The sequence below is a fragment of the Sapajus apella genome, unplaced genomic scaffold (assembly GCF_009761245.1).
Source record: "Sapajus apella isolate SASKATOON/1434 unplaced genomic scaffold, GSC_monkey_1.0 scaffold31, whole genome shotgun sequence".
Taxonomy (NCBI): domain Eukaryota; kingdom Metazoa; phylum Chordata; class Mammalia; order Primates; family Cebidae; genus Sapajus; species Sapajus apella.
The window spans coordinates 463489-482196 of NW_022436971.1; the positions used below are offsets into that span (position 1 = coordinate 463489).

The following is an 18708-nucleotide window of genomic DNA, read 5'->3' on the forward strand; positions in this document are numbered from 1 at the left end:
ATTATTACTTATTAAAAGGCCACTCATTGCAGTGTGGAGAATCAACTGTAGAGTGTATGAGCAGAAGAAGAGAGCACAGTCAAGAGGCTATGGGAGCAGCCTAAGCAAGACCTCGTAAGAAATTTCTCATGAGAAGTCATGGCTGCAGTGGAGGTGATGAGAAAATGAAGCCACCAGGACTTGCGGTGGATTGGATGTGTGTTGGGAAAATTGAGAGAAATTTTTTAAACTCCTCTGGTTTTGGCTTGACTCTGCCATTAATTTAAGCTGGTCAGTCTGGGGAGTAACAGGTGAGGATGTGGGGTGGAGAGAATCAAGAGTTCTATTTTGAGCATATTAGACTTGAGATGCTCCTTGGGCAGCCAAGGGGAGGTGTTGAATAGACCATCAAGGACATGATGCTGGAGCTCGAGGGAGAGGTCAGGGCTGGAGATGTAAAATCATGAGGGATACCATAGTGTGTTTCTTGTGAGATTGTTCTGAGAATAAACATGAGAAGATGTAGAAGAGTATCTGATGGGTCACAGGTACCTTGTTGATAATGACTATTACAACCTATGTGCCAGATGCTTTTTGACATTATTTTATTTAATCTTCCTGACACCCTACAAAATAAATATTATATGAAGTCGATTTTATATTATTATTATGATTTTACAGGTAAGGGGACTAAGCATAAAAAAGTTATTGTCCAAGTGCACACAGCTAGAAAGCATCAGGGTGTGGATTAGAAGCCAAAGCCCATGCTCTCAATTGCTGGACTCTCCTGCCTCCTATTTGGTATATAACTGTAACCATTGGCTCCAGGCTGCTACTCTACACCCAGCCTCAAGACAAGGTCAGGGGCTTGTGCAGCCTCTGACATCACGAGATATTACCACCATTTCTTGGAGAGCAGTTCTCATGCTGGAATGCAGCTAGAGCACCTGCAAACTTGTTCCAAATGCAGATTCCCAGGCTGTGTTCCCAGATTATTTCAGTAGAAGCCTGGGAGTTCCAAAGGAAGTAGTCAGGGGAAAAGTATTTTTAGCAATGCTGCTTTAGAAGCATTTCTTTAGGTAGGCCGGTCCCATTCAAGACCCTCTGTCGTCAGCTCTGGTCATCATTAGCATTGACTTAGAGCTAGGGGGTGCCTTGAGGGATGTGCTGATCAAGGTGCCTGACAGAGTGTTCATTTCGTTGTCACTCCTCATTGTAACTCTGTGGTCATTGTACTGACCTTTGCTTTTGGTGATCTCCCTGACTGGATAAAATCGTATTGTGTCCTCTCAGAGGAGGACAAAGTCCTGCTCATCAAAACACTTACTGATTTGCAAGTTTACAGTTACTGGTGTCATTTCTTTTCCTACTAAAGTGTTCTTAGCACCATCAGGGCAGCAGCCATGTCTGAGTTTTGTTTACTGTGGTGTCTTCATCACTGGACCCCTAGTAGTGCTCCATACATTGTTTCAAATGCCCAATTTCCATCAGTAATGCTGTTAGAACTATTGGATATTGCCGGGCGCGGTGGCTCAAGCCTGTAATCCCAGCACTTTGGGAGGCCGAGGCGGGTGGATCATGAGGTCAAGAGATCGAGACCATCCTGGTCAACATGGTGAAACCCCGTCTCTACTAAAAATACAAAAAATTAGCTGGGCATGGTGGCGTGTGCCTGTAATCCCAGCTACTCAGGAGGCTGAGGCAGGAGAATTGCCTGAACCCAGGAGGCGGAGGTTGCGGTGAGCCAAGATTGTGCCATTGCACTCCAGCCTGGGTAACAAGAGTGAAACTCTGTCTCAAAAAAAAAAAAAAAAAAAGAACTATTGGATATTTAGGCATGAAAATCACCTCCTTTTATGGATTGAATTGACATTTGACAGTTTAGGAATTCTTGTTTTTATGTGAAAAAAATCTGAATTGTATACTATTGACTCTGCTTTGGAACAAATTTCTAAAACAAAACTTGTTTGTTAGTTGGGGGTTGTATATATGTTGCATAATTATGTATATATGTATATTTATATTTTATCAGAAAGGAAAGAGTTTAAATTTTCTTAATCTGGTAAAATAGGTACAACTTTGGGGGTAGAACCACATTACACCCCACACCCCAAACAAAATTATCAGAAAATTCATGGTCACTTAACTTCCTTATCTAACTACTAAGAATGCTTTTCATTGTGGTCTAGATCTCTAATTATCTGACAAACAATACTGGTTCTCAATAGAAGTCCTCCTATAGGCTGGGTGTGGCGGCTCACGCCTGTAACCCTAGCACTTTGGAAGGCCAAGGCAGGTGGATCACCTGAGGTCAGGAGTTTGAGACCAGCCTGGCCAACATGGTGAAACCCTGTCTCTACTAAAAATACAAAAATTAGCCAGGCATGGTGGCACATGCCTGTAATCCCAGCTACTCAGGAGGCTGAGGCAGGAGAATCACTTGAACCCAGGAGGCAGAGATTGTAGTGAGCCAAGATTATGCCACTGCACTCCAGCCTGGGCAACACAGCAAGACCCCGTCTCAAAAAAAAAAAAAAAAATTTTCTTGGCCTCAGTCCTCTTCTAGGTACCCTCCATATCTCTTCTTCCCATTTCAGAAAACCTTTAAAGGGTTATCTGTAGAAGGAAACTTCAATTTCTCTTCTGCCACATCCTTTCAAACACACCCAGCCAGACTTTCACCTCCTGTTACTTTGCCAAAACTATGTCAAGGAAACTGGTGACTTCTCTATATCACAGAATACAGTGGTCAGTTTTTAGTACTTAACCCTACTTGATCGTCAGTAGCATTTGACATAGATGATCTCTCCTTTCTACTTGAAGCGCTTGTTGCATGTGGCCTCCAGATACCACACTCTTAGTTTTTCTCATTTCTTCTTGGCCTCCTTTGCAAGTTTTTCCACACTCCTTTGAAATCTGAATGGTAGGACAGGGCCACTTCTCTTTTCTGTCTTCACTCACTAGTAGGAGGCGATTGTAGCCAGACTCATACTTTTTTTTTTTTCCAAGACGAAGCCTTACTCTGTCACCCAGGCTGGAGTGCAGTGGTGTGGTCTTGGCTCACTACAACCTCTGCCTCCTGGTTTCAAGTGATTATCCCGCCTCAGCCTCCCGAGTAGCTGGGATTACAGGTGCATGCCACCATGCCCAGCTAATTTTTTTTGCATTTTTAGGTAGAGACAGGGTTTCACCATATTAGCCAGGCTGGTCTCAATCTCCTGACCTCATGATCCGCCCACCTTGGACTCCCAAAGCGCTGGGATTACAGGTGTGAGTCACCGCACCTGGCCAACTCAAACTTTTTATAACACTGGTAATATATTGGTGACTTCTAAATATTTTTCTGGGCCACACCTTTTCCCTGAGCCCTTACCTCATATATCCACTTCCTAATCAGTACCTTCACTTGGATATTTAATACATATCTCATAATTAGCATGTTGCAAACTGAGTTCTCTCTTATCCCCCACCGGACCTACTTCTTTCTTAGCCTTCCCCATCTCAGTTCATAACAATCCCATTTTCCCAGTTGCTCAGTTAGAACTCTTGATTCCTTCATTCTCTTACATCCATCTCCACTTCCCAAGTATGAGGTCAGCTGTATACAAAAACACCATGGAAGTGTGTTCAAGATTCTGCTATTTTTTATGACCTCTGTTAACACTGTTTTCCTAGCCCACTCTTAATTCTCACCTGGAAGATTGCAGTAGTCTTCTAATTGACTGTATCTTCCCTGTTCTCTAGCAGTTTACTTTCTAGAGAGGAAATATCTTTTTATTTTTTTAGAAATGGGGGTCTTGCTATGTTGCCCAAGCTGGCCTCTAACTCCTGCGCTCAAGTGATTCTCCAACATTGGCCTCCCAAAGTGCTGGAATTATAGGGATGAGCCACCACATCTGGCCTAATGATCTTATTAAAACATAAATAATATCAGGGCCGGGTACAGTGGTTCACGCCTGTAATATCAGCACTTTGGGAGGCCGAGATGGGCAGATCACTTGAGGTCGGGAATTCAAGACCATCCTGGCCAGCATGGTGAAACCCTGTCTTTATTAAAAAATAAGAAAATTAGCTGGGCATGGTGGTGCATGCCTGTAATCCCAGTTACTCAGGAGGCTGAGACAGGAGAATTGCTTGAACCCAGGAGGTGGAGGTTGCGATGAGCCGAGGTCGCGCCATGGCACTTCAGCCTGGGCGACAGAGCGAGACTCCATCTCAAAAAATAAAATAAAATAAATAAAATCGGGCATCTCAGCACGGTTGTAGTGTTCGCTGCTGCTCTTCGAGCTTCGCAATGCCGCCCAAGGACGACAAGAAGAAGAAAGACGCCGGAAAGTCAGCCAAGAAAGACAAAGACCCAGTGAACAAATCCGGGGGCAAGGCCAAAAAGAAGAAGTGGTCCAAAGGCAAAGTTCGGGACAAGCTCAGTAACTTAGTCTTGTTTGACAAAGCTACCTATGACAAACTCTGTAAGGAAGTTCCCAACTATAAACTCATAACTCCAGCTGTGGTCTCTGAGAGACTGAAGATTCGAGGCTCCCTTGCCAGCGCAGCCCTTCAGGAGCTCCTTAGCAAAGGACTTATCAAGCTGGTTTCAAAGCACAGAGCTCAAGTAATTTACACCAGAAATACCAAGGGTGGAGATGCTCCAGCTGCTGGTGAAGACACATGAATAGGTCCAACCAACTGTACATTTGGAAAAATAAAACTGTATTAAATAAGTAAATAAATAAATAAAATCATATGTCACCTCTTTTTTAAAGCCCTCCAGTAGCTTCTCATAACAGAGTAAATGCTGAAATACTTACAATGGCCTACAAGAGAGTTGAAAGGGATAATGTCTGAAATGAAGAATTCTAGGGATGAACTTAACAGTAGATCAGAAATTGCAGAAGAAAAGTTCACTGAACTTAAAAACATGGCAATACAAATTACCCAGAATGGAGCACAGAGGAAAATGACTGGAAATGAACTGAGCCTCTGGAGCCTGTGGGATAATGACAAGTGGTCTAACAGAGGAGAGGGAGAAAAAATACTTAAGAAACATTTTTTCCCAACTTTTCAAAGAAATTTTCACAAATTTGTTAAAAACTATAAATCTACAAATGCTATCAATGCAACAAACTGTATGCCAGGATAAACAAAGAGAAAACTGTACTAGGGCACATCAGAATCAAATTGCTGAAAATCAGTGATGAAGAAAACATTTAAAAAGCAGCTAGAGAAGAAAAGAAGTGGCGGGGGGGCATGTTACATCCCTGAGCCCAGGAGTTCGAGACCAGCCTGGGCAACAAAGTGAGACCCCTTCTCTACAAAAGATTTGAAAATTAGCTGGGTGTGGTGGTACACACCTGTGGTCCCTGCTACTCTGGAGACTGAGGCTAGAGGATCACTTGAGCCCAGGAGGTCGAGGCTGCAGTGATCCATGATTGCACCACGGCACTCCAGCCTGGGTGACACAGCAAGACCCTGCCTAAAAAAAAGACATGTTACTTACAAGGAAACAAAGATTAGAACAGCTGTTGACTTCTCATTAACCCTTTTCTTGTTCAGAAAAAAAGTCCAACTCACTGCCATTGCTCCTTTAATTTTACGTCAACACGCTGTTGGAGGCTGAAGCAAAGTGACTGATTTTCAATATGAAAATAAAATATAAGAACTGTTCTTGGAGTTATTTCTAAACAGAACTAACATCAGAATCATCTGAATCATCAGAATCATCTATTTTGGAAAAATTGGATTCATTAAATGAATCTTCAGCCAACTGTTCAAGAACGATGTTATTAATAATTAACATCAGCTGGGCGCGGTGGCTCATGCCTGTAACCCCAGCACTTTGGGAGGCTGAGGTGGGAGGATCACGAGGTCAAAAGATCAAGACCATCCTTGGCCAACACAGTGAAACTCCGTCTCTACTAAAAATATAAAAAATTAGCTGGGCATGGTGGCACACACCTGTAGTCCCAGCTACTTGGGAGGATGAGGCAGGAGGATTGCTTGAACCTGGGGGAGGTGGAGGTTGCAGTGAGCTGAGATCGCACCACTGCACTCCAGCCTGGCAATGGAGTGAGACTCTGTCTCAAAAATAATAATAATAATAATAATAATAATAAAATCATGCACAGGAATGCTATGCTTTCTAAGCTTTGGCATTTTCAGCAATCAAGAGTTACTGTATTGTATAAATGGAAATACCACTGCTAAAAATAGAATGCTGTAAATAGAACGATGTCTTTTGTTTCCAAAGTCAACGTACTAGCGTGTTAAGAGAATAATAATAAAAACGAGATGTTTCATGGCAAAGTTACCTCGGGGTAAATGCTGTATCCTCAAGCACTGCCAGCAAGTATTCTCAGGGCAAACGGGAAAAGGGTTGAAAGACACACAAGTCAGAAGAAAATGAAATGGTACCTTGAAAGCACTGAGAGGACTTATTTTTTTTTCCTAAAATATACAGATTTTCTAGCTTTGTCCACTGAGAAGGCCTAGAATTAGTGAGCCTGGAAAAGTGAGCATGCTGGCATTCTGACTGTGGTCTCTAAATACTCTTTGCCAGTAAATGGAATCAGAGATCCTTAGAAGGATGGTTCATTCCAAGTCTGGGACAGGAAATATACCAAACAAAACTAGGCAGCCAGGCACAGTGGCTCACACCCGTAATCTCAGCACTTTGGGAGACTGAGGTGGGCAGATCACCTGAGGTCAGGAGTCCGAGACCAGCCTGGCCAACATGGTGAAACCCCATCTCTACTAAAAATGCAGAAATTAGCTGGTGTTATGTACCTGTAATCCCAGCTACAGGAGGCTGAGATAGAAGAATCGCTTTTCATGGTAGCTTTGCCATGAAACCCAGGAGTGGAAGGTTGCAGTGAGCTGAGATCATGCCATTGCACTCCAGCCTGGGAGACAGAACAAGACTCCATCTCAAAGCAAAACAGAACAAAACAAACAAAAGCAGAAATGTATCAGTCAAATACAAACATAAAAGAAACCTACCAGCCAAATACAAAGTGGGGACTTTGGATCTTGACTTTAACCGTAAAAGGACATTTTTTAAGATATGAAGAAATTGGCATATGGACTAAGGTACTAAAATATTTTTGTCTATGTTTTTAGGTGTGATAATGGTGTTAGGTTGTATGAAATGTTTTTACTGTCCGATAGATATACAGACTGAAGTATCCCCAGGTGAAGTAATTGCCTGGGGTTTGCTTTTAGCCACGCATCCCTGCACAAACAGTTGGAGGAATGAAAATTAGATTAAATAACACTGACAAAATGTTGATATTCATTCAAGTTTTGCAATGGATACCTGAGAGGTAGTCATTAGATTATTTTATGCAAGTTTTAATATTTCTGCAGTAAAAAGTTAAAAGACCATGTGCTTAAGGACCTTTCGTGTATCTATAAGAGAGAGCCTCACTCAGAATATATAGTGTTGCTTTGCAATTTAGGTGCAGTTCTAATGAGTTTGGGAAGGTGCCAGTTTTGTTTTTTGTTTTTTTGAGATGGAGTTCCGCTCTGTCACCAGGCTGGAGTGCAATGGCGTGATCTTGGCTCATTGCAACCTCTGCCTCCCAGTTTCGAGTGATTCTCCTGCCTCAGCCTCCGGAGAAGCTGGGATTACAGGCATGCACCACCACACCCAGCTAATTTTTGTATTTTTAGTAGAGATGGGGTTTCACCATGTTGGCCAGAATTGTCTCAATCTCTTGACCTCATGATCCACCCACCCTGACCTCCCAAAGTGTTGGGATTACAGGTGTGAGCCACCGCACCTGGCTGAGTACCAGTTTTATGGGAGAAGTAGACTGATGCTAAAGTCAGCATCCTTAGAAAAATAAAAATGTTTTACTGGTAACATGAAGTAACACTGAAAATTCTTAAGTGTACACAAAAGCCTATAAAAGCATAGCACTAGGGGGTCACGTAGTAATATTTAGTAGATTCGCTGGGCTTCAGTTGTCTTGCCAGCGGGCATCCTCTAAAAAGTGCATCCATCACAGAGAGCAGCACCTGGACAAAAGTTGTACACGCAGCTCCTCTGCTGACTCAACAAGTCCTTCACAAGGGCTGTCGTGTCAGTGGGCCAGAGCCACTTCTGAAGGACTGCTTTTGTTCAGAGGATTTGAGAGACGGATTCCTGAGGATCTAACACCATATTCCATTTTGCATTGTGATTTTTTTTATTGTTTTCCTTATTATGATTTATTACTTTTAAATTTTTTCTTTGAAGTTTGCTCATTTTAATCCATGTTCACTTCTCCCTCTGTATGTGTTTGTGTTACGCTTGCTGTCTTTGCCTCCGTTGTTCCTAGGTTACAGTATAGCCAGGATATACCCAGTCACTTGGCCGATGAGCATGCGCTGATAGCCTCCTATGTGGCCCGTCTGCAGCACTGTGCACGGTTAGTGGTGGTGCAGCAGCAGCAGTGGACAGCCAGGGGTGATCAGAGGGAGGGAGAGCTTTGCTACCTGGGGTTGTCAGCTGGAAAAAAGGCTGTGCATGGAGGGTTTTTCTTAGCAGCAACCAGCTATGCTTGGCAGAATTAAAATAATTGTTAAGCATTAGCTTCTGCAAGAGAGGGAGCCTTGCCAAGGCTGGGCACTTACCTAAACACGGAGTCAGACCTTCTCCTTTAAATTGGGGGTTCACTTCCTTCAGCTTACACTTGAAAGAATATATAAATCTATGAGAGATCGACATTTCCAAAGATGCAGTATTCACAGAGGTATCTGAGGCAGCCTCTTCCTGTTCATTCTTACCTAACTAATCTTTCCATTGACATTCAAAGTTTAGAGTTGGTCAACCCACAGATATCCCACTTTGTCTTATCTGGGGGCTTTGATACTGTCACCCTATTACATCTTTGCCATTCTTTATCTGTTAGCAGGAATCTATCATTGTTGATTATTTAAACCTGTGATTCCCAACAATGGTATGGGATCACTGTCACCTGAGGGTCTTTTTTCCAAATTACGTAGACTCTCTCATATTATAATACTTATATGTGTTATAATAGCTCCACGTTCCCCTAACCCTGAAAACTACCATGGCAGTGACTCTGTTAATAAGAGAATGTGTCTGATTCTTCAGTGGTTTGGGATGGAAAAACGTGATAACTGCTAACTATAGCAAAGTTAATCCTTTTTTAAAAAGATTTAATACAAAACAATAAAGTATTACATTCAGGTAGGTCCAAAGTCTCCTGCCCACTCCATACCCACACCCACCACCATTCTTCAATTAGGATGACAGGTAAAATTTAAATAATCTAAAACCATCCTTCCCCTACATAACAGCAAAGAGGAGTCACGATGCCAAACAACTTGGAAAGCCATGCTTTTAGATTCTTGTTCTTAAAGAGAAAAGCATATTTTATAACCTATATACATAACAGGGGCTGAAGCTTTATATTTTGATCTTAGTTTGGCTTACAGCATGCCATGGCTTCTTGGGAAGGTCATCTGACCTTGCTGCTACTCCCCCTAATAAGTTAATAGGTGGGAAATATACATATGAAAAAGACTTTTAATATTATACTTTATATCATTTCCCATAGTTTTCCTACAATGACTAAATAGCATAATTATTCTGGGGTATGTACATACCTCTAAAGCTTGGAGAAGTAGGGTTTTCTAACCTTCTAAGTATGTTTAATAGGCTTACCCTCTAGGAGGGAAGGAAGGGCCTGATCATTTTGTGCATGGCATCACAGAGTGTCTCCTCCTCCAACAGATGATTTCTCTACACACCGTCCCAGCCTCTTGATCTCTAGGAATCAAGTTGTTTCACCCTAGGCAAGACAAATTATTTATTATCAGTAAAGGCAGTTGTCCAGAGTAAGCAGAAGTTTCCACGGTAAAAATAGCAGCAGAATGTTTGACAGAGACTGTTACCTAGTAATTTAGCCCAGTTAGATTTATGGTAAGTTTAGCTGAGGCCCTCAAGTCTCGCCTTGGCTCCCTGGGCAAAAATTGGTGGCCAGTAGCCCCAGGAGAACATGAGTGGGTGAGTACTGCATGACTTCCTGATTTATAATCTAAGGAACTGAGCTCCATACTTCCTCCAAGAAGTCAGAACCTTCCTGGCTCACTAATTCTGAAAATGAAAGTCAATTCAATCAGAAGAATAAGGATCCTTTCTAACTGCCCTCAAATAATTTCCATTGACCTTAAAACCTCTCATCAACACAAGCCTCTAGTTTCTGGCTAGAAAACATAGCCAGTTAAAGCAGCCCTGTCATCCACACTCATGTATAAGTGACAAATAGGATCAACCTTCCTAAGGAGATGGAATGTGATTAAGAAAAAGGAGCTCTTTTGCACAGAAGAACCTATTGTGCCCATTGCCAGACAACAGAGGTCAGCCACTTTAGGTCCCGCTTCTTAGGCTACCAGTCCCTCCATAATAGTATCCACTTGTATTGTTAAGCATTCATTTTTACTATTTTTCATTTAAAAGATAGTGTTCTTATTTCAGACAGATACATTTAAAGCACAAATATTATAGTTTATCTCTCACCTTGGGCCCTTGACCCTAAAATATTAAAGCCAACTGACAGTAGTCTGTTCTTATTACAAGATCATTTCTGAGAGGATGCTTATATATCCTGGAGATGGACATTTGCATGCCTAAAATTATAAAGTGTTGACAGACATCATAGGCAGAATACTTGAAGCACTTAAAAGAAAATCCTAGAAGAATAAGTTAAGCTTAAAGACTTAGCCAAAGAAATAGAAAGATTTTTTAAAAAAAAACTAGAAACAATATAGTCGATTCTACACATGAAAAGATCAGACAGATCTTTATTGATTTAGCCACACCCTTCCCAGATTCCTCTCAGTAATTATAACAAGCTATAATGAATATTGAACTCATGTCTTTAAATTTTTGTATATTACTTCTCATACTGCTAAATTCTGATAAAGGGTTTTTGGAAACCCAAGAACGTGGGGCCAAAGTACAGGTAAGCCCCAGCAGTCATCTCTGGTCATTTAGTCAACATCATCACTGTCGCCTTACGGCATCTGACAGTCTTAAACAGAGAATTATATAGCCACAATCCCTATTAATCTAGGACTGTCTTGATAAGGATAAATAACATTTGGTATACTAAATTAACGAAGTCATGTATTTCAGAATCAGTCAGAAGTTCCATGTCAGCATCCCATATACAGAGCCAGCCTATTACTCAAGAACCCTTCCTTCATCCAGATACCACACTATCTGATAGCCTGTCTGAATGGGTCCTTAACATTTTTAGTGTTGGTACTCCTGTTAAAGAGTAGTGCATTAAACTAATTAATTCCAAGACGGGGCTATCGATGTAGAATGAGCATAGTAAAGGAAGAGAAAGGGGCATGAAAGGGGAATGTTTGATGCCATGGAATCTTTTCCAACTTTACAATGTGTTTGGCCTGCCCTGGCAAGGCCAAACTTTTGCTTAGCCAGTGTTAAGTATATTTTTTCTCAGCCCTCTCTTTTTCATGATGCTTTAGTTGGTCTTTTTGAATTTGAGATCTAGGTCCAAAAAGTCATCAGTTTTTCAAAACATTTGGTTAGAAATCCATGTCTCAGACTCTGTGGGTGCCCTGTCTTTTCATAGCCCTTGCATTCAAAATGAAGTGGCCCTTTGATGGTAGGGGAGCAGAGGGGATGTGCTGCTAATGAGGAATGACAAATGTGGCATCATCATTTCTCTAAATCCCCTTTTTTCTCATAACACCGTTAGTACCTATGACCCAGGCCTCTAGTTCTTTCGTTACCATTCTTTTATGAGCTTTTCTTCCCTCTGTTCTTTCTAAGAATGGAACAAGAATAAGGGATGTTTGATAGACACCTGTTGCATTTTTATTCCTTGGCAGTGTTCTGGAAAGTCCTAGCCGACTGGATGAGGAACACCGGCTTATAGCTCGCTATGCTGCCCGGCTGGCTGCGGAAGCAGGAAATGTGGTAAGTTAATGGAGGATCCCAGGAGAGTAGCAGAAATTAGCATTACTTTAATATACGAATGGGAAGGAAATAGTAAACATGAAATTTAGGAGAACAGGTACCTCTGGGACAAAAGGAAGGGGGAGTGTCTTTAGGGTAGAGACTGAAAGGGACTTTAATTTCATCAAAAAGTTCTCTATTTAAACAATGAATCAAGAAAAGAAAATCAAAGAGCCAGAATTTTATTCTTTAAGAGATCAATAAAATTAATAAACCCAGCAATACTCATCAAGTAAAAAAGAGAAAACATTAATTACTAATATCAGGAATGAAAAAAGAGATATTGCTGTAGATCCCGCAGACATTAAAAGAATGATAAGGGAATATTATGAACAACTTTTTCCCAGTAAGTTTGACAACCTAGATAAAATAGATAAGTTCCTTGAAATACACAAATTAATAAAACTGACATAGGAACAAATTAAAAAATGAAATATTCCTACGTTGGTTAAAAAAGTTGAGTTCATAATTAACTTTCCACAAAGAAAACCCCAAGCTTGGCCAGGCGCAGTGGTTCACACCTGTAATCTCAGCACTTTGGGAGGCCAAGACAGGCAGATCCCTTGAGGTCAAGAGTTCAGGATCAGCCTGGCCAACATGGTAAAACCCTGTCTGTACTAAAAATACAAAAATTAGCCAGGCGTGGTGGCGCCCACATGTAATCACAGCTACTTGGGTGGCTGAGGCATGAGAATCACTTGAACCCAGGAAGCAAAGGTTGCAGCAAGCCGAAATTGCACCACTGTACTCCAGCCTGGTTGACAAAGCGAGACTCAGTCTCAAACAAACAAACAAACAAAAACCAATCTCAGATGGTTTAACTGTTCAATACTATCATATACTTAAGGAAGAAATAATGTCAATTTGATGCAAACTCTTTCAGAAAATAGAGCAAGAAGGAACACTTTATAAGTCATTGTATGAGGCCACTATAACCTGATACAAAACAATACAAGGGCATTACAGGCAAAGAAAATTGCTGGCCAAATTCTCTCATGAACTAGATGCAAAAGTCCCTAATAAAATATTAGCAAATTGAATCTAGCAATATGTAAAAAGGATGACACTCCATGATCAAGTGAGATTTATCCTAGAAATGCAAATGTATTTAATACATAAAAATCAATGTAATTCATCACATTAACAGTTAAAAGATACAAATTATAAGATCATTCAGTAGATGTAGAAAAAAGCATTTGACAAAATACAGCACTCATTTATAAAACTTTTCCATATGCTAAGAGTAGAAGGAAACTTCCTTACCCTGATAAAGACTACCTACAAAACCTACAGTTAAGATCACACTTACAGCTTAAATTTTGAAACATCTCCCCCTAATACTAGGAACAATTCAGAGGTAACCACTTTTGCTACCCCTATTCTAAATTATACTAGAGGACCTAATTAATGCAACATGACAAGAAGAAAGGGGCATAAATATGAGAAAGGCAAAAGTAAAGCAGTCTTTATTTGCAAATGTCGTTATTGTGCATATGAAGTCCTACGAAATCTTAAAAAACACTAGGAGAACAGATAAGTAAATTTTATAGTATTGCTGTGAGATATAAAGTGTATATCCCAGCACCTTGGAAGCTAAAGTGGGCAGACCACTTGAGCTCAGGAGTTTGAGACCACTCTTTGGCGAAACTCCATCTCTACAAAAAATACAAAAATTAGCTGGGCATGGTGGTGTGCACCTGTAGTCCCAGCTGCTGGGAAGGCTGAGATGGGAAGATCGGTTGAACCCGGGGAGGTCAAGGCTGCAGTGAGCCGACATCATGCCATTGCACTCTAGCCTGGCGACAGAGTAAGACTCCATCTCAAACAAACAAACAACAAAAAAAAACTATTTACTATAGCATTAAAAATACCAAGTACTTATGGATAAATTTAATGAAAGATGTTCAAGACTGAAAACTGTAAAACATTGCTAAGAGAAATTAAAGAAAACCTAAATAAATGAAGACGTGCCATATTTATAGATTAAAAAGTCTAATATTGTTAGGATGGTAGATTTTCCTAAATTAATCTATATATTTAATATCAATTCAAGTCTTAACAGCATTGTTTATAGAAATTAGCAAACTGTTTTTAAAATGTATTTGGAGAACCAAAGGACCTAGAATAACTATAGCAGTCTTGAAAAAGAACATCAAAGTTGGCAGACTTAATCCTACTTGACATCAAGACTTACTATAAAGCTATAGTAATCAAGAAAGTAAGATATTGGCAGAAGGATGAACAAATAAAGAACAGAATAGAGTTTCCATAAAAGACACTCATGTATAAGGTCAAATGACTTTTAACAAAGGTAAGAAGCAAATCAGTCAGAAAAGGAAACTCTTTCTATTTTAACAAATGCTGTTGGAACAACTGGATATCTCTGTAGGGAAAAAAAAGAATCTCAACCCCTGCCTCACACCATACAAAGAAATCATTTTGAAATGTATCATAAACTTAAACATAAAAGCCAAAACTATAAAGCTACTAAAAGAAAGCATAGGAGAATACCTTCATTCTCTCATGAAGAAGAATGAAAATGTATTAGTTTATAGGGATCACAAACGATTTTAAAAATTGATAAATTGGACCCTATCAAATGTAAAATCTTTTGCTCATTAGAAGATACTTTTCAAAAATAGACAAACTGGCTGGATGCGGTGGCTCAGGCCTGTAATCCCAGCACTTTGGGAGGCTGAGACAGGAGAATTGCATGAACCCAGGAGGCGGAGGTTGCAGTGAGCCAAGATTGTGCCACTGCACTCCAGCCTGGCACCTGGCGACAGAGCAAGACTCTGTCTTAAAAAAAAAAAAAAAAAAAGACAAACCACAATCTGAAAGAAAATATTTGCAAAACATGTCTGACAAAGGACAGAACATATAAAGAATTCCTGCACCTCAACAATAAAAAGACAACCATTTTTTTTTAAATGAGCAAAAGACGTGAACAGATATTCCACAAAGAAGATATGCCAATGGCCAATAAGCACATGAAAATGTGCTTGATATCATTAATCATCAGGAAAATGCTGATATATATACTATATACCCACCAGAGTGGCTAAAATGAAAAAGTTGGATTGCATCACATGTTGGAGAGGATGTGGAGCAACCAGAAATCTCACAGTGTTGTTGGCGGGTCTATTAAATGGTACAGCTACTTTGGAAACCTATTTGGCAGTTTCTTAAAGAAGCAAACATTAATACTATGACCCAGCAATTCTACTCTTAGATATTTATCCAAGAGAAATGAAAACATGTCCGCAAAAAGCTTTGTACAAGAATGTTCACAGCAGTTCAATTCATAATAGCTGGAATAGCCCACATATTTATCAGCAGAATAGATAAACAAAATGTGTTACATTCATGCAGTAGAATTGTCTCAACACAAAAAGGAATAACATTGATACACACAACACAAGGGTGAATATTAAAAATATTATGAGTAGTAAAAGAAGCCAGATAGAAAGAAGTTTATACTGTTTTTTTCCATTTGTATGAAATTCTAGAATAGGCAAACTAACATATCCATTACCGTAAGTTAATCATCCTAATCATAATCAGATAAGGGGGGTTGTTTCTAGAAATGAAAATATTGAAGGGAGATGAGGAAACTTTCTGGATTGATAGAAATATTCCACATTTCATTAGGGGTATGGGTTACAGGAGTGTCCATTTGTCAAATGAATTAAATGGAACACTTAAGATCTGAGCAGTATATCTCAATTAAAACCAAAAGGAACCAAGAATGTTGACTATGTAAGAGTTTGATTGAAATAGGAAGTGGCTCCCCAGAGATTTGCAGTGTGTTTCCTGTAATTTTGAAATATTCATAATAAAATGTTTTCTCTTTTTCTTCTCCTTTTTCAGTTCTTTACTTTCTTTGAGGAGTTATGTTCACATTAATAATCATCCCCCCCACCAGCCTCACACACACATTTATTTCTTTTGTTCCTGTACTGTGCCATACTGGATACTGTGGTGGACAAATGATTTCTGCCGTCACTAACAGTGTAGTGACAGAGACAAACATTAAACAAATAATCACACTACTAAACATAACTACAAATCGTTGTGTGCAATGGAAGAAAAATGTAGGGAGCTGTGGAAGTGTAGAGCAGGTGCCTGATCTATTCTGGAGAGTAAGGGATAGTTTCTGTGAGAAGGTGTTACTTGAGTTGGGATTTGAAAATAAGTAGAAGAGAATTCAGTTTCCTGGGAATTGAAAAGTAACTGAAAACCAAAGCAGCCCAAGAGCTACTGTTGCTGCCACTGCTACTGCCACCCCTGCCTTGTGCTTGGATGTCAATTGTCAGAGCTTCTGTGGGCAAAACCTTGGTTATGTGTAAAGTGAAGAGTTGGAAATGAGACTCTCACATTAAGGTAGGCCCCTTGAAGCATTATACCCTTGGTGAATGTGTTGTATAAAAAATAACTAGGCCAGGCATGGTGGCTCATGTCTATAATCACAGCACTTTGGGAGGCCAAGGCAGGTGGATCACCTGATGTCAGGAGTTCGAGACCAGCCTGCCAACATGGTGAAACCCCATCTCTACTAAAAATAGAAAAAAAAAAAAATTAGCCGGGCATGATGGCACATGCCTGTAATCCCAGCTACTTGGGAGTCTGAGGTAGGAGAATCGCTTGAACCTAGGAGGTGGAGGTTGCACAGAGCTGAGATCACACCACTCCACTCCAGCCTGGGCAACAGAGCAAGACTCTGTCTCAAAAAAAAAAAAAAAAAAGTAACTTGCTGCCTGCCAGCACACGGAAAAAGAAAGCTTATAGGTCTCCTTCTGTTGCAGTGGAAGCAGTCGTCTTCCCTGGAAATTCAAAACCTTCGGCCTGTCTATACTTGTGTAGGTGCATTTGCATTACTTCATAGTTTGAGAAACACCAAGGTGAAATGTTAACATTAAAACTAACCCCAAGGCACCTGGTAGAAGCAAAGCATAAATTTCTGCTTACATTCTCAATTGAGGCCTAACAGCACCCCCACCGAAAGAGTCCAATTAAACTTGAACCCTTATGCTGACATTGCAAAAAAAGAGACCCTCAATGGCTTTAGATATTGGAGTTATTGGCTATAACATAGCTATGTTTAAGATTTCTAAAGACCTAAAAGAAGGAATTAAAAACATGACAAAATACTATCTTAAAAGAACAAAGTTGAAAACAAACCACACGGCAATTACGGATTTTCAAAACAAAAGTTATTGAAATTTAAAATTTGGTGGATGGGTTAAATGTCAGATTAGACACATCACTAGAGAGTTAGTGAACTAGAAAATATATGTAAGAAAATTTTCCAAAGTACAACACAGGAAGATGAAAAATCTGAAAGTTTTTAGACATGGGAAATAGAGAACCAACAGTCATCTAATTGAAATTCTCAAAAAGAAAATAGAATTAGGGTGAAAAAATATTTGCAGAATTAATGGCTAAATTTCCAAAATGTACTCAAGCATTCTCAGATGAATATATCACAATGAGTCCCCAAACAGATAAATAAAAATAATTCTACAACTAGGCGTATCATAGTGAAACTACAGAATACAAAGTTAGAATCCTCAGAAAGCAACCACATAAGAGGTTACATTATCTACAAAGGATTCACTACTAGATTTCTCCCCAGAAACAATATAACAATTTCTTTATAAAGGAAAAAAATCCCTTTAGGCCGGGCGCGGTGGCTCAAGCCTGTAATCCCAGCACTTTGGGAGGCCGAGGCAGGTGGATCACGAGGTCAAGAGATCGAGACCATCCTGGTCAACATGGTGAAACCCCGTCTCTACTAAAACTACAAAAAATTAGCTGGGCATGGTGGTGCGTGCCTGTAATCCCAGCTACTCAGGAGGTTGAGGCAGGAGAATTGCCTGAACCCAGGAGGCGGAGGTTGCGGTGAGCCGAGATCGCGCCATTGCACTCCAGCCTGGGTAACATGAGTGAAACTCCGTCTCAAAAAAAAAAAAAAAAAAAAAAAAAAATCCCTTTAAAAACAAGGCCAGGTACAGTGGCTCACACCTGTAATCCCAACACTTTGAGAGGCCAAAGTGGAAGGATCGCTTGAGCCCGGGGGTTCAAGACCATCCTGAGCAACATAGTGAGACCTCATCTCTACTAAAAAGTAAAAAAGAAAGAAAGAAAGGAGGGAGGGTGGGAGGGGGGAGGGCAGGGGAGAGGTGGCATGTGCCTGTAGTCACAGCTACTTGGGAGGCTGATGTGAGAGGATTGATTGAATCCAGAAGTTCAAGGTTGCAGTGAGCTGTGATCACACCACTACACTCCAGGCTGGGCAACACAGCAAGACCCTGTCTCAAAAATAAGTAAAACAGCTGATTACATTCAATGTTACCAGTGTATGTGAAAAAACTTTAAGAATTTTCTTTATGAAAAAAAGACGGTTAAATAATATACCAAAAGAAACTGGATAAACTGTCAAAAGGAGAAATAAAGACCCTTTCTCACAGAGACAGAGAAAGGTGACAGTAAGGATCCTAAAAGAATACCACTAGTAACTAGTATTTATTGAGTATTTACTTTGTGCCAGTCATTATTCTAAGTGTTTTGCATATATTAGCTAGTTTATTATTCAAAACATTCTTGTTGAGGAAACTAAACCTCAGAGAGATAAAAAAAAAACTCCCCAGGGTTACATGGTGTGTAAGTGGCCAAGCTGGGACAGGGATACTGTCCTGTCTCCTAACTACTAAGATTTAACTACTGGAGGTTAT

The 18708-nt window shown here is 40.2% G+C and overlaps 1 protein-coding gene and 1 pseudogene across 26 annotated transcripts in view; both read left to right on the forward strand.

Annotated features, from left to right (window-relative positions):
• Window positions 1-18708, forward strand: part of DTNB (dystrobrevin beta) — a 302922-nt gene that overhangs the window by 221467 nt on the left and 62747 nt on the right. For 17 of the 25 annotated variants that reach the window (XM_032293916.1, XM_032293926.1, XM_032293912.1 and 14 more), the window contains exons 11-12: window positions 8298-8387; window positions 11848-11935. In XM_032293916.1, the coding sequence (XP_032149807.1) occupies window positions 8298-8387; window positions 11848-11935 (178 nt within the window). The remainder of the gene's footprint in view (window positions 1-8297; window positions 8388-11847; window positions 11936-18708) is intronic. The other 8 variants (XM_032293929.1, XM_032293931.1, XM_032293937.1 and 5 more) reach the window with 1 other exon arrangement.
• On the forward strand, window positions 4227-4698 carry LOC116561936 (annotated as a pseudogene). Its single transcript, XR_004273674.1, has one exon. The product of XR_004273674.1 is annotated as a 40S ribosomal protein S25 pseudogene (transcript).